At 35.0% G+C, this 16,160-nt stretch overlaps 1 protein-coding gene across 1 annotated transcript in view; it reads left to right on the top strand.

Moving 5' to 3' along the window:
* The window catches only part of PLXDC2 (plexin domain containing 2), a 106,176-nt gene that overhangs the window by 65,550 nt on the left and 24,466 nt on the right, over positions 1-16,160 (top strand). Inside the window, exons 5-7 of the mRNA XM_010712710.3 lie at positions 13,805-13,865; positions 14,221-14,374; positions 15,507-15,545. Coding sequence (XP_010711012.1) covers positions 13,805-13,865; positions 14,221-14,374; positions 15,507-15,545 — 254 coding nt within the window. The remainder of the gene's footprint in view (positions 1-13,804; positions 13,866-14,220; positions 14,375-15,506; positions 15,546-16,160) is intronic.

Genomic DNA, 16,160 nt, shown 5'->3' with positions numbered 1-16,160 from the left:
AGAAAAGGTTATTGGCATTCCAAAATAGTGAGTGTTATGATAACATTCTGAAGAGCTGAAAAATAGCTGATGAGCTTTATATGAAATTAAGAAGTTGGGGTCACTTCTTTGTTTTCTTAAGTCTCATTTCTCTCAATAAGTGATTTTTTTGTCTTTTTTTTTTTTTTTTATTTTTTTTTAGCTAAAAACCCTTCTAATTTTTGGTTGTTACGGGTAAATTTTAAAACCTTAAAAATTTAAAATTCCTAATTTCCTTAATTAGGTAAAAATTAATTACCGTTTTTTTTTTTTTTGTCAAAACCTCAATTTGTGTGGAATTAAACTAAATTAAATCATTCTATGAAAATATACGTCAATCATCTTCAAGAGTAAAGTAAGAGATAACTATTCCAAGCAAACATGAACAGATATTGCTTGCTTTAGCCAATTTCTTTCTTTCAATCATTGCTTGATTCTCCTTTCTTTAATAAACGCCATAGCACTGTCTGTTGTTTTGTGGGCAGTGTTCTCATTTCTGTTTGGATAAATTTATTTATAACAGGTAAGATTTGAAGAGGCAGTATGGTTCAGACTCTTTCAAACATTTGTCAAACCCTGAGATCTTTTATTTTCATCTGTTTTTCATAGTTTCTGAAGAACTGAGTTTCTTAAGTTCTGGGGTTGCTGGAAAATCAGTTGTGCTGAGAACGGAAGGGATTTTATCTTTCACCGTTAGCAGGAAACAATATCAAGCGTGTGGTTGCATGTGTTCCCCTCCATTATTTAAATGAATTTGTGGCTGCCCATTCATAACTGGCAAGATGTAATTTGCTGCTGAAAAATATACAGTTTTAACACAGCTATTTTTATTGAATTAAAATCCACATTGAAAAGAGTCTTATTTTTTTTCCCCATGAAGATCACACTGCAGTCAAAAATGAACTAGTGTGAAGCAGTTCTGCTGTTTCCCAAAAGCATTCAGCTCCACACTGCTGCACTGTTTTGTCTTTGATGATCTGCAACAGATAGACTGAGCATATTTATATTATGCCGTTACTAACTGTAATGAGTCTGTAATTTTGTAAGAGCAGTCTTCAGAAATCATTTGACTAGCAGCAAAAGAAGGAACTGAAGTTAATTCCTTAAAAAAAAAAGTGTGCATCCAGAAAAGCAAACTAAGATTATGCAACTGCACTGGAATCATATTTAATTTAAAATTTAAATTACTTAAATTATTTAGATTAAATAAATGACAATTTTAAAACAGCCATAATGCCCAATTTGCATCCATAAGAATGAATGATAGTAAGTTGGATTTAAGCAAAAGCAGGAATGTTTGTAGAATCATAAAATAGCTTTGATTGAAAGAACATGCTGGAGGTCATCCAGTCCAACCACTTGCTCAAAGCGAGGTCAACTGTCAGCTCGAGACTTTGATCAGCTAGGTCTTGAAAATATCCAAGGATGATCCACTGAACATCTTATTTTTATGCTAGATTTTACACCTTATTTTTTAACTTCTTATTTTCTTCAGTTCTATCAAGAAATACATCTGATATAGCAGGTGGATGCAAAGTTTGTGTGAAGAGGCAACTTGCTTTTCAAAATGTGAAGATTGAGTGTCTTTTTAGTAGCGTTATAGTTTAGGGTCATTGTGGTTGGAAGTCATTCCTGTTAGCTTTGTTAATTTTGTGTTCCGTATGATACTTACATCTGCATACTAGTCCAGTGCCTCTCTTATTTATCTCACTGTTTCTCTGCATGTTTATTCATTTTAGAAATATACAGAAAAATCTTTATTCCATTACTCTTTTTAGATATCTAGATTGCAGCAGAGTCCTCAGAATCATCAAATTCAGTACCTCGTTATGTTTTTACTCCCTTCAGAAATAAATTCATTGTGTTAAAGTGTTCTTTCCGCATGTGATAGACTATTTCAACAAGAATACCTAACTATCCTAGTTAAAAATCATAAAGGATAGAAAGTTTTTTTTTTTTTGAGTTCCTCCAACACAGTAGTTCAGCTTTTTCTGTGTTGCTGCCTTGTAAATCATTGTTGACTTTTATCTCCTGTTGTGATAAACATTGTTCTACTGCAGGAGAATAAAATCTACTTGGAAAAACAAGGGCAAAGCATTATGTGAAGTATCAACATAGACATTTCAGAAATGCCTAGAATACAAAGTATATTAATATTTATGCCTTGCAATGAGTGAGTGCTCTAAAGGGTTTTTGAACTAATCAAAAGTAGAAGCTTAGTAGCAGTGCCCAAGGAGTGCTTCTGGGTTGCAAAGTGGGGAATGACTGGACTTATGTATCTGAGAAGTGAGAAAAGAAAGACTGTCATTCTTGGCTTATAGGCAAAGCCTAGAGGGGAAAGGCATCTAGCCCTTGGTGCAAAAGCCTGAGCTTAGTACTCCAATGGTGGCATCCAGTATACCACTACCATTAAATGATCCAGTGCTTTACAGAAAGTAAAGGCAAACTGCTTGCTTGCCAACAAGAAGAGTGTGATGGAGTAATAAGGGTCACAGATGTGACTGTAATGTACCATGATGTTCCTCCTCTAAAGCTGCAGTAACACTTTGGTAGTCTTTGGTCTCCCAGAACAAACATGCTTCCATGTGGATTACAAGCAAAAGCATATCCAGTGGGAATAACTGTTGATCAGTTCTACAGCCCCTTTTTTTTTCCCAATATGACTCCATTTATCCACAGCAATAGTGCTATTGAGAATAGCTTTTAATATTTTTTCTTCGCGTAAAATTTAAACCATATATTGAATCATTCAAACAATAAAGTACAGGTGTTGGAAAAATAGAAAATGTATATAAAACCCACAGCTGCAAAAGGAATGTAAACCAAGAGAGCCATTGCGGAATAACTGTACCTCCCCCATGTGGGCAATCTATGTTGGAATGAAAGTAATTTTTTTCTTCTACACGGTGGCTTGTTTGCTATTGTAACTTCAGCTCCGTTGCTGTGCCCACTCTTCAGTCTTCAGAGAGGTAGGTTATTCTTAAAGTTAATTCCTCTAATGCTCTCTGTGTACTTCAATCACAGTTTTAGTTTTCATAAGAGATCATCAAACTATTGACCTTGATATCCAGTATAAAGTATGTAATGTAGTTATGTCATTACTAAAGTAAAGGCATGCTGTTTTCGTGTGACTTCAGCAGATAGAGGGTCCATCGTCAAGATTTTTTTTTTTTAAATGTTATTTGAACAGTTTGTAAGAGGGAGAACTGTTCCATCCATGAAAGAAACTAAGTATAAATTCAGCCACTAAGTCTCATAGTCTTCTCCTACACATGGATCTGTGTCCATACACCAGAAACAGTAGTCACCTGTGGCTGAAACTTCAAAATTTGCCCTCCATTTTCTCTCACATACCAGCATGTAGAAACAGATAAGTCATTACTGGTTTATATCATCTTTCTATGCTGCAGAAAATGTTTGTGTACTCTAGGCACTTGGTATAGCCTCCATGTTAGAGATGTCATTTTCTAGGGAAGTCATTGAAAGTATTATGACAATTTTGCTACTATGTTACAGGTTCAATTTGTACAACTTGCTCCTGCTGATGAAATGGTGAGCTATCTTAGAAATATTTGCCCAATAAAGAAATTAAGTTTAGAAGAACTATCACTGAGCTAGGATGGAAATATGATGATTAAAATGATCAAGGAATTCAAATTCTGTAGAAACTGATGAGTTTGTTTTGACGAGCTTCAGGAAAATCCTAGATTTCAGCAAGGAAGTAATGTTGAGACTTCATTGAGTTCAGAAATAAACAAAGGGAAAATTCCTGCTATCTGTGCATGCTATAAACACAGTTTTTTAATGTGTCTCATGCTTTACTTTGTTACCGCAGCATAAATGCATCTTAAAACATCTCTGATTTATTGTGCTATTGTCCCAGTGCTGGAGATAGCTGAAGGACTAAAAGCAAGAGCTGCAAACAGTTTAGGCAATAGTTTTATTCAACTGTCACTGTTGGTACCTATATTTAAATTTTAAATCCTTCAACTTCCTGCTGCACACCAGGGGCACCAACAAAACTAACAGCTCAGTCCACAAGGGGATTTTGCTAGCTGGCTCATTTAGGTTTTTAAGGGAAGTTAAGCAGAATAAGAGCAGTACTAGAAGTACCTTTTCAACAAACATTGCAATTAAGTATCTAAAACCCAAAACGTCTCTAGAGCTCAGATACATTTTTCTGAAGAAATGCCTATAGCGGACTGAGCAGCGAAGTCACTGAATGCCACTAAGTCCCTGCTCTCATTATGCATGACACTACCCTTCCAGAATATTCATTGAGGCACAAAGGTAGTTGAATGTGGATCCTCTGAACTAAAGTCATCCCTGAAAGGAGCCCGGGACCTTAGGTGCTTAACCATGTGCGCTGAAACGCATAACTCCCTTGCATGACTGCAGCTTTGAGCAGCTCCTCCTGGATTATTCTGTGTTATTTTGTGGTACTGATCCACAGAGTGCAAATCTTCCTTTGAAATGTACCCTGGTGCAGGCTGAACAAGTCCCTGTGCTGAGGTCTCTGTGGGAAGTGGTAGCCAGGACTCTGTGCGATCTAGGCAGCTATTCAGACTGTGATCATGTGTGCAGTTCCCAAAGCTTCCTGCAGTCTCAAGAGAATCCTGAACTAAAATGATCAGGGAATCCTATTTCTCCTACATATCCCATGAATGGAAAGAACATCAGTAGTTGGGTAACCTGAATTGTTATTGCTTTGCTTTGTAGAGTCTGTTCTGAGCAAAGTGGAAAATTAGAAATGTGTCAGTGAATAGCAGCAATAAATTTTAAGCTTTTAAGAATTTAAGTTTTGATATTTCTGATCTTTTTCATGATAATTACTGCTCATCTAAGCGGGTAATGAACAATTTTGCATACCATATTGATTACCTGGAAAGTGGAGAAGGGAAAAGTTTTAGGCATTTGAGTTTCTTAAGAAAAAATATTCATAATTGAAATATTAGGTTATAGTTTTCTGTAGTGTCTTTATGGTGGTAGAAAATTAAAAAAAAAAAAAAGGTTGTTGCAACCTCTATGAAAGCTTGAATTTACTCTTTTGCTTATTCCTTTAAGAAAAAAAAAAAAAAAATTAGAGACCAGTTAACTTTTAAATCTGCATTTACATCTGGAAATCTTGAAAGAGGAGAATAACTGCTGAATCACATATCCTAGCACAGTCTTATGTAATCTGATATACTTATCAGTTTAAAAAGCCATATCCATCCAGAATTACAGTATTAGCACAGAAATAAATATTACATTATCTGACCGCATTAAAACCATGACTTAGAAAAAAATATAGGTCGTCGATTTCATTACAGTGGACAAGATCAGGATCAAAAATAATCAACTGACAACACAGATAGATGAGCTTAATTGTGCAGTGAAGATTAATAAAATCACCTTTGGTTATTTTACCAAAACAATAAATAAAATCAAAATCTGTAAGGTTTTTACTTAGATCTTCTCTATAGACTCTTCAAACATTCTATACGTTCTTATTCACTGAAGTTTTACTGTGGATTTGATGGATGAACCTGGGCATTGCAGTGCAAGGCAGCAGATCAGTTTGTACCATGCAGGGAAGGAGATTTTGCCTCAGCCTGAAAATCTTTTTATTCCATCCTGACATTCATTATCTACCATCTGTAGAGCTCAATTTTCATTAAAATGCTGTTATTAAGTGTTTTGGGGGATGGATGTGTGATTGTCCTTGTTGGTTTGTTTTTTGGTTTTTGTTTTTTGTTTGTTTTGTGTGTGTGTGTGTGTTAGGGATATTCCATATTTCAACTTAAAATTCAAAGATGAGAAGAAAACATGCTTCTTTATGCTCAAGCTGTTTTTATTGCAACACCGTTGAGCTGACAGTAGTGTGCTGTTATTATAAAATCAGCTTCAATATCTTAGCCTTTGAATTGCCAAGAAAAAAAAAAAATGAGACATTTGTATAGATTAAGTAAACCACCAGAGGGAGCATATATAATCCAATCCATGTAATAGTTTCATATACAAATTGACAAGGAAAATCTCATTTTAAATGCTTTAGAAGGGCTAGAGATTTAAAATATAGTGTATTCTGAAAAACAAATTCCATTCTATCAATGGGTGTAATTCATGAATTTGCTGATTATGCTTCTGCTTTGGGCAAAGGAAAGAAATGTGCCCAGACTAACTATCTCTAGAATCTGTATTCTACCAACAGCAATTCTCTATGCTGAAGTGGTTTTATATGAAAATATGTCAGTCTTAATACCTGGGTCTTAATAAGCAGTTTGTTGAATTAGATCAAGTCTAGCCTGTGATAAATGAGGAGTAATGTCAGTACTATTTTTCTAACTAGTATGCTGTTTCTTTCCTGATTACAGAACAATCATATTGAATATCTGAGTAGAAATTCTGTCTCTTTATCAGTCTACTCTGCTTAAACTACTGCATACTTTTCTTTTGTTGAAGAGTTGAGTCACCAATAGGTCATTTTTATCAAGTGCAACAAATGAATGAATGAGTGTGTAGATTTGTCAGCACTGATAGAGATATGAATGAGAAATAGGTCTATACTTTATTGAGTAGAAAATTGTTCCATGCCCAATTTCTTCAAATCTTTTCCAACCTGCTCTTTCTTGATTTGACAAGCTAATTTGAACACATGAACTGCAAGAATGTTAGGAAATTAGCATCCAATAATTGAGAATTTTTTATGCATGGCAAGCCTGATGGGGCAAAGCAAGAAAAGAAAGTGGATTAACTCTGAAACTAAGTGAGCCCCATGATGGTATTGTTTCAGATAGGAAAGTAGCCTCACAAGATGTCTTCTTAAGTGGAATTCTATTTTTAAGACAGTGTAAGCTTCTCACTGAGACCAAAGTCCTTAATTCAAAAGTACCATTGTGGAACATAGAGGTCATAATATGATTTTATGGAAAGTTAGCGTGCAACAAGATTAACTAAATTTTCACTGTGATTCATAAATGTATAAATATCAGCCTCCACAAATGCAGTACTATGAATACAGTTCCAAAATTGTGTGTTTTCTTTTTGCAGAATTCTTTATTATTTTGTTTGCACACACTTGAAATACTGTCTTAAGCATTCAGTTTGTCACTTTTTTCTGCTGTCATTGCTCCTGCTTCCTTTTCAATTTGTGAATAAAATATTACAGGAGCAGTAGTATACTTTGGCTAAGCCATAATATCTCTTCACTTCTCATGCTGATAGCTCAGATGCTGATGCCCACTGGTGCTGAAGTAGCTATGTAAAGTATTACTCAATTGCTGTGAGTTCATGTGTGATAACAGAAATACAAACAGACATACCAGCAGCATCAGGCTGCTTTCAGCCTGTCAGAAGGTCTCTACTTCTTCTAATATTATCTCAGTGTGTTTTATAAAGGAGCAAAATACCAGGAAAAGTAAATGGATAAGAATGAAGTTTGGCCAGTAGGAATGAAGTTGGTGCCTTGGTGTATGTAGCCTCAGACATGGGGTTTTTCAATATCCTTTCCAGTCTTATATATCTGGGAGTACTATAGGAAGCATAGTAGCTGTGGCTTGATGTATGCTCATCTGGATTTCAGAAACTCTGGGCTTAACTCTTGATTCTGTTAAATAATTCTGTGTTACCTCAGCTGAATCCGTCCTATGTTCTATTTTCTCACCTCTGAAGTGGAAAAGGAAATATTTTCCCCAAAGGTGACCTTCACGTCTTTATTTTGAAAAAAAAAAAGAGAAAAGTACCTCTGGAGGATGTCTGTGTAAAACATTATAAAGTAGTTTTCAAAATGCAATAAGCCACTTTTAAAATTTATTTAACAAGAATTAAATGTAATGTGAGGCGAAAAATTGCATTCTACAATTAAAGAAAGAGATCATTTTGAGTAGTCAAAGATAAAAATAGTTCAGAAAATAAAAAACATGTAAAAGTAAGAAAGTGAGGATAATTGGGCTAGTAAATATCCAGAGTGTAAAATATACCCAGAAGTGCTTCAGATCAAGTATAGCGTTTATCAAAAATAAATTTCAGTATAGCTCCTTCCCAGAGAAAATGTTCAATGGTTATTATTTTCTACTTATTCTATTGGTAAATCTGGTACCATAATCTCACAAATTTGACTCTGGATCCCTCTTACAGTCTCCTTTTCCTTCTAGTTATTCAAAGCAGACCATTAGTAAAAACTTCTTTTTTATTCCTTATTTGCTTTTCAGCACGTTTCCTTTGTTGTTGTAAGTGAAATTAATATTATAGAAAAAAAACTCCTATTCTTCTTTAATCAGAACACTGATAATTCCCATTTAAACTAGGATTATTTCTTTGTATTTAAATTGAAAATAAAACTTACCTCTTTTAGCCCACTTCCATTCTTAGACTCTTGCAGCAGCAAGAATTCTCAATGAGAGTCCTTATTTCTTAATGACTATCCTCTTGTTACGTCAGAGTTATGAATATTATCTCGTTCAATTTCTTTCACTGTATAAGACAGCTTCTTTACAACTGAAAGAAAAACACTTTTTAACAACTTTGCACTTCATTATTTACACAATGCTTCAGAATGCAATGTATTTTATTTTAGTTCCTGTCCTATAAAATTGTGGAACAATCATCGGTTTGCAGATTGCCTGCTGGGATTTGTGTCAGTAATCTCTTTGATCATCCTCGTCATCACCTGTATGATGTAAATTTTGTGATATGAAACGCTAAGATGATGATGGAATTAAGTAGTACAGGCATGAATATTCTGCATCAGATATTCACTGTAGTTTAGTAATTATTTTTTTCAGAAGCATTACTATACTACAGACTATTTGTATTGCTGTATATTTAAAATCTGCTTATTAAGCATGTTGCCTTAGCTGTTCAAGACCTGTTCAAGAGAAGAATTGTAACAACCGGGTAGGAACAAGTCCTCTAAACTATTCAAAAAATCATCCTATTCCAAAATAAATTTTAATTAAGCAAGATATTTTATGACAGGATAAACAAAAATAACATATTTATGCTTAAATTTAGGTATATGATTGAGTATATTGAGCTAGTTAAGTGCAAATATTTTTTATAGACCACATACAAGGGCTACTCTGAATGTAATGCCTCCTATTTTGTTGGCCCATGATGTCAGATGCAGATGTTGGTGGAATGGCAGTAGAGGTGCAACCTTCCTGCTAGTATTCCATTACATTTTGTTTCCATGTAACAGATGGCAGCAGAGAGGCAGTCTGACAAAGTGGTGTCTGACATGGAAGTGCATATGAGGCAAAGAAGTGGAACTGAATTCCTCAATGCAGAAAAAAAATGGCACCTATTGACATTCATTGCTGAACATTTATGGAGACCAAACAGTGGATGTGAGTACAGTGAGATGATGGGCGGTGCATTTCAGCAGTGCTGTCTGCAGTGAGAAAAATAAGACAAATTCTAGACAGCCATGCACTGCTGTTGCAGAATGAAATGAAGAATGTCTCTATCAGCTCATCAGCATGAGTTAGGTAATATTGAAAATATATGTTTTGTATGTTGAAAAAAAAATAGTGTTCAATAGCTGAGAACTTGGTCTATCAAATAGTGTTTTCATGCTTCTTGTATATGTTCTACTTTCCTTAGAAATAAATAGGAGGCATTACTTTCGGAGCAACCTACATAAATTCATACTGCATTCACTCACAGTCACACTTCATTTGATAAAATTTTGTGTCTTCCAAGAGAAATTGGAAAGTAACAAAGTAAGGGAAGTACATTAATTTTTCCAGGCAGCATTATGTGACAAGAAAGTGATATTCTGGGCATAGAGGAACTAAAATGGAGTCTGTTTTGCAGGAAACAAAGACAAGTGCAGACTGAGAGCAAACAGAATATCTGATATATTTTCTTCCCCAAAAAATGCTGATTGTTTTATCTTCACTTGAACCAACACGTCTAGCATTTAATTTTTACTTCCTTTACATCATCATAGTCATTCAGAATGGAAGTACCCTCAGCTCCCTCAGCTTATGAAGAAGTTCTACTTTAAAATGTTTTAATTCTTCTCTCAATTAACTCAAAAGCCCAGTTAGCGTCATCATTTCTTCATTACATTATGAGACTTCTTTTGTGGTTAAAAGCAGAAAAGAGTTCTATCTGTTCAATTTTCCACTTAGTTTTTCAGATTAACTTTTATTTAGAAGTCAGTAAATATTTTAACTCACCTAAATAATTACACAGTATTTAAGAAATTATTTCAAATTTCTGGAATACTCTTCAGTTCCCAGAAATCCATAATATATATGCTGTTACAGATATTCAGGGAGAATAAAAAGGGAATAGTATACTTAAAGGGTACATGTGCATTTTAATGTGCTATTGGTTGTTTTGATACTGGCTCAACCTGGTGAAAAGATTTTTCCATCCAGACTTTGTCCCTTCCCAATAATTTTCCATTATGTTTCTAGCTTTTACAAGTTAAACATTGATGAGTCTTCTGTGTAAAGGGTGTATGATTTGTTGTTTTTATTAATTCTCATTGAACTCCCTTAAAAGGCAAAAAGCATAGAATTTTGTCTCATGCACTTAATGAGCACTTCTAGTCATTTAAATATTCTTTGCCAAACAGAGATACATAGCATCTGGTAGATCTGATGACATCGCCATATTTTTCTAGCTATATACAGTCCACTGGAAGGATTCTGACATCTTTTATTGTTATCTACACTCAGCTGCATTAGTTATGCAAAATCATTATTGTTATATACATGCAAATACTTTAATTCTTCATTTGCTCCCTGGACCTGTACTGCCAGGTTCCACAGAAATTCTGGAATTCTTTACGTTTCATGAATGTCCCTATTCTCATTTCATAGAATATATTTGTTATTGCTTTGCTAAAAGCGAATTTGGGTCATCACTTGAAAATGAAGTTGTTATAAAATGGCCATGTTGACAGATGGCATAAATGGCATAGCTAATCAAATCTGCTGCAATGTTTTAATGTCAGTGGGGAATTATCGGCATGCTACTAAATGAAGGTCTTAAAAATGCATTCAATAGAGCAAGTGATGGATTGAAATGAGAGTTTTCAGAGTTCTAACCCAGTGACACAGCAATGGTGGGAGCCACTACATCTGAAGTCTTACTGACATATGCCTCAAAAGAAGTTGATGAAGTTTACTTGGAACCAAGGGCATCTAGTTCCTGTTTGGACTCATTATTGTATCAATAGAAAATGTTAAATAAACAGTGTGCAGGATTTGATGTATTTTTCTCTGAGGTAGATCCATTTGAAAAATATCTGATTTACATGTTTGAATGAGCCATTCTAAAAAATGAAATCCTGCAATGTTATTCGCCACAATATTTCAACCATTTGGTAGAAGAAATTCAGAACTTTGTATGTTTGCATTTGTGATTAGTTTTTATTCATTTAATCTTTGGAACTTTAGTTTAACACTATTTAGATATAAGGTTAGGTCTAAGATAAAGGTTCATTGATCCCTACTAAATGTACTGTTGGGTCTGAGTTAGCATGCGTATGTACTTGCCATTGTTGTAGGAATTTATGAAGTAGTTCAATATTGTATCTAAACATTGGACTTCATTTTCAGATGTTCAGGACACTCATAAACCCATTAGATTTTAGACAGAGTAGTATGAATGAAATACAGTGGATTTGTTAGTGTTCAGTGCATCTGAAAATTATACAATTTCTCCTTCAAGACAGAAGTTACTAATTAAGACTTTCAAACATTATGCTCTACTTGTACATGGAATGTCACATAATTCCTTTATGCTTAGCAAGGTTCTCCTTTTTCTCTCAAACATTTATGGAGGCAGAAGACCCCAAAGATGGGGATAGAGTTCCCAACAAAGAACTCAATTACTCACTAGTCACAGAATCACAGAATTGTAGGGCTTGGAGGTGACCTCTGGAGATCATCTAGTCCAACTCCCTGCTTAAAACAGTTCCCTACAGTAAGTAGCACGGGAAAGCATCCAGGTGGGTTTTGAATATCTACAGAGAAGGAGAATTCACAGCCACTCTGGGCAGCCTGTTCCAGTGCTCTGTCACCCTCAGAGAAAATAAGTTTTTTCTCATATCCAAATGGAACTTCCTGTGTTCTAGTTTGTGCCTGTTGCCCCTTGTCCTTTCACTGGACACCAGTGAAAAGAGCCTGCCTGGCCTCCTCCTCTTCACAGCAGCTGTTCAGATATTTGTAAGCTTTGATACAATTCCCTGTCAGTCTTGTCTTCTCCAGGCTGAGCAGTCCCAGATCTCTCAGACTTTCCTCATAAGGGAAATGCTCCAGACCCCTCATCGTCTTTGTAGCCCTCCACTGGAATCTGCAGTAATTCTTTGTCTTTCTTGAACTGGGGAGCCCAGAACTGGACACAGACAGCAAGGAAAAGGAAAAAGACTCTTCGTGTTTGTCAGTATTTCTGTACTTTAGTAAGGAAATCTCTATACTTCTCTGTGATACTTTTCTGCTTGAGGGTTTTTTTTTCTTTACTGCAATGGGCTTTTGGAATAGTCAGTTGCTATGAAGTGAGTGATAAATGACATCTGTTAGGGTTGGATGTGTTTCTCTATTACCATTACAAAAGGTGGAAGAAAGATCAATGCAAATATATCTAATGAGAAAAAATGTTTTTTCATAATATTTTGTCAAAGATGTAGATTTTGCTTGGAATAATTATACAGAGAATTTTGTAGTACCAAGGGATTTGTTACAATTATTTATATCCCCTTTATTTCTATAGAAATATTTCCAGTTCTCCATTCTTCCAAAGTAGACCATGTTTCCTGTGTTTGTCTGGTGTGTATTAGCATTTGGCATATCTTGGCATGTTATTGAGAATGAAAAATTACAACAATACAAGTAACTGTAATAGTTGCCTTGTTTGCTTGCTTTGTCTCATTAAAAAACAAGTGAGAAAGTTATTCGCTGTCCAACCAGGTAAGTTATGACTGTGGGTGCCAAATAACATCATCTGGATATGCAAAAAAGTTAAAACCCTAACTGGGAAGAATAACTTTCAAAGCAAGGCATTATGGTTCAGTTCTCTAGCAAACTAAGTTACTATATAAAAACAGATATCATTCTTGCAAAATGTTGTTTGCCACTGGAATCATTATAATAAAACATTACAAGTTGCCTTGAAATTTCTCTGTCACATGTTGCAAATAAGAAAGAACATTGAAAACAGTTTATTAACCTCACCTGATATGATAAGAAATATGCATGCATCTAAATTTTCTACAGCTAGTGAGGAAGTAGAAACAGCTATATAGTATTCTCAAATTGTCTTGAACACTGTTCAGTGGAGCTGTTATCTAAAGCCATGAACACTGATCTCATGCTAACACGTGTATCTCGATGTCTCAGATCACCTTGCCTGATAAAAGAAGTGACTGGTTCATTACATCCTTTGTAGGACTGCATTTTCCTGGCTAAGGAATCTGGACAAAAATAATTAACCCAATTTACATCCATATGGCTGACATCAGACTTAAAGATCATATGACTCAGTGCAGCCATAAGTGTAATTATCCTGTGTAAGGGACACATTCTTATTTAAAAAATGTAAATAAAAAATCTATAATAATAAATCTCTCACTAAAATGCCATTAACTGAAATGGATGAAATGATTAACTCGTATTGCAAGCAACAGCCTCTTGAATAAAAGTAGTACCGCAGAAGTCATATGGATTTTAAAATCATATCATTTATTTATTCTTTCCATCATTCTCTTCTCTTCCTCTCCTGTCCTTTTGTGTTTTTGTTTTCCTCCTATTTCCATCTGGACAACTTATATCTATTTCATTATTTAAAGATGCTCCAGTGGATTCGACCGTCACCGGCAAGACTGGGTAGACAGTGGCTGCCCTGAAGAGGTATGTGAGTAGTCCTCAGCCTATTAGAGGTCTTTCATATGTTTATGATGCTTTTGATTATCAGATTAGAAAGAAGGGTTTCAAAGCCAAAGACACGCTGCATATATTTTTATCAAGTGGACATAAAGTAAAAATATTGTAAATTAAAAATAGAAGTACCAGAAACAGTACATTTTAATTTCTTTTCATGAAGTAGGAATAAAAGAAAATGATACCTGATGCTGGAAGCGGTGAACTGACCTACTCTAAAAGAGGCACCTTAGGGTGCTCCTGCACCAGAGCAGTTCATTTTCAAGATTTTTAAGATAAATATCTTATTACTGGTTCTTTCCCAGTGTTATTTTTTTCCCAACAGTCAAAAGATAAGGTTTGTGAGAAGGATATAGACACAACTGAAGCACCGCTGTACTCTACAACCACTCTTCAACCAACTACCACAAAGTTCAGAGTTTTAACAACCACCAGAGGATTCACCAGCTCACAGCTGCCAACCAGCCTACCCACAGAAGGTGAATTATGTAGACTGATTTAGCCTATAGTACAAATATGTCATTTAAAAGTCTAGAAAATATATTTTCTCTGTGTTCATGTTCCTTTAACTACCAGGCCATATTCCCAAACCTGCTGAAATTGATAAGATCCTGTTAAAATTACTGAAGAAACATCCAGCACAGAGTTAGTGAATTTTGGATCCCGTTGTGTATTGTATTTAGGTGAAAACTGGAGATAACTCACATTAACAACGTCTTTGAATTTTTCTGGTTTAGTTTATTCAGTTAGTTGACAGTGTCATTTTCATGTAGTGCTCACTGTTTCTATTGCTTCTGAGCAGAATTAGCTGGGTAAGTGATGGTATGTCTGTTTTCATCCTTGTTTCACTGCTGCTTAAATCTTCCCTTTCTGTGGGAAGATTCCTGCTTTCCTGCTTCTCAGGAAAATTCAGCTGAATAGAAAAGTTTACCCAGATTAATCAAATGGCAACTATGAAATAGAATAAAGCAGGTGGGAGATGTCTTTGGAATTGTATGCTAGCATGTAAGAAAATACCAGGTGTGCTCAGAATTTGTAAGTGGCACATGACAAGACTGTAGACTGTTTTAAGCTGTAGACATTATAAATTGAGAATCTACTGGTAAGAAGATTTGGTTTTGTTCACAAGAGAAGTTTAGAAACTGTAAGCGCCAGATTTGGACTGCAGAATTTTTGCCATATGCACACCTGCTAATATTTTCTTATGAGAAAAGGAATATGTAAATAAATAGGATGATTTAAAATTGATAGGCTTTTCTGTAACTCTTAGAAGGAATTATTTTAATTGTCTTGTAGTGGTTCATGCAGTCCTTACTGTGATGAATGCTCAAAAATTAATATGTAATGAAAAGGAATTATTTTTAAATGCTATGGAGTGGACTGTACTGCCTTATTTAGCAGTATTTTGAATTCTCCTTTACACTGTATCAGACTCATATGAAGTAAAGCCTTCCTCACTATAAGAACATCATGATCTCTCTCATTGAACTAAGTACCAAAACATTTTTTAATTGTGGGAGATGTACAGCATCAGAAAGAAAATAATTCCTAAGACAACTCATGATATAGAAAAATGCATTTTCTTACAGCTAACTTTGATTTCCTTTATAGATGATACCAAGATAGCGCTGCACCTAAAAGATAACGGAGGTAAGAGATGATTTTTTATGTATGTAAATAGTGTCAGTGGCTTGTCAAATTACACCCCGCTGAACTTCATTAATCAAAATCAGGCTGTAGAAAAGGTTCTATCAGATTCCCAAGGGACTTCAGCCTTTCACAGTTCTACAGAAGAGCAGAAGGGCAAATAAGCTTAGCAACTGCTTAGTAAATTAAATATTTACAATTTTCTCTGTAAGACTTTAAGAAAACAACAGGTTTAATTAGCTTCAAAAAACGTACTAAGGACAGTTTAACTGAATTAATACAGTTATTGACTGTAGTTCTGTATTATAATAATACATCGTTTAGATGTCTTAAGAGAGGACGTGATGCTAGTTCTAAATAATATATCACTGTGAGTGACTGTGGGTCCCTCTGAAAGTAATGCTTCTTATTTATTCTATGGAAATGACAACAGATACAAAGAGCATGATAATACTGTTTGATAGAGCTAATTCTCAGCTACAAAACAATAGTTTTCAACAGTCACCACCATTAGCTATGCATTTTCACCAGCCACAAACAAGAGCCTGGATACCATGCTTGTCAAAATCTGTACCAGCAGCAGAGGTGGCCCATTGTCACCACTCCTGAAATGCACCT

The sequence above is a fragment of the Meleagris gallopavo genome, chromosome 6 (genome assembly GCF_000146605.3).
Source record: "Meleagris gallopavo isolate NT-WF06-2002-E0010 breed Aviagen turkey brand Nicholas breeding stock chromosome 6, Turkey_5.1, whole genome shotgun sequence".
Taxonomy (NCBI): Eukaryota; Metazoa; Chordata; class Aves; order Galliformes; family Phasianidae; genus Meleagris; species Meleagris gallopavo.
Note: the sequence above shows the minus strand (reverse complement) of the source record. Positions and strands in the feature narration are given on the sequence as shown.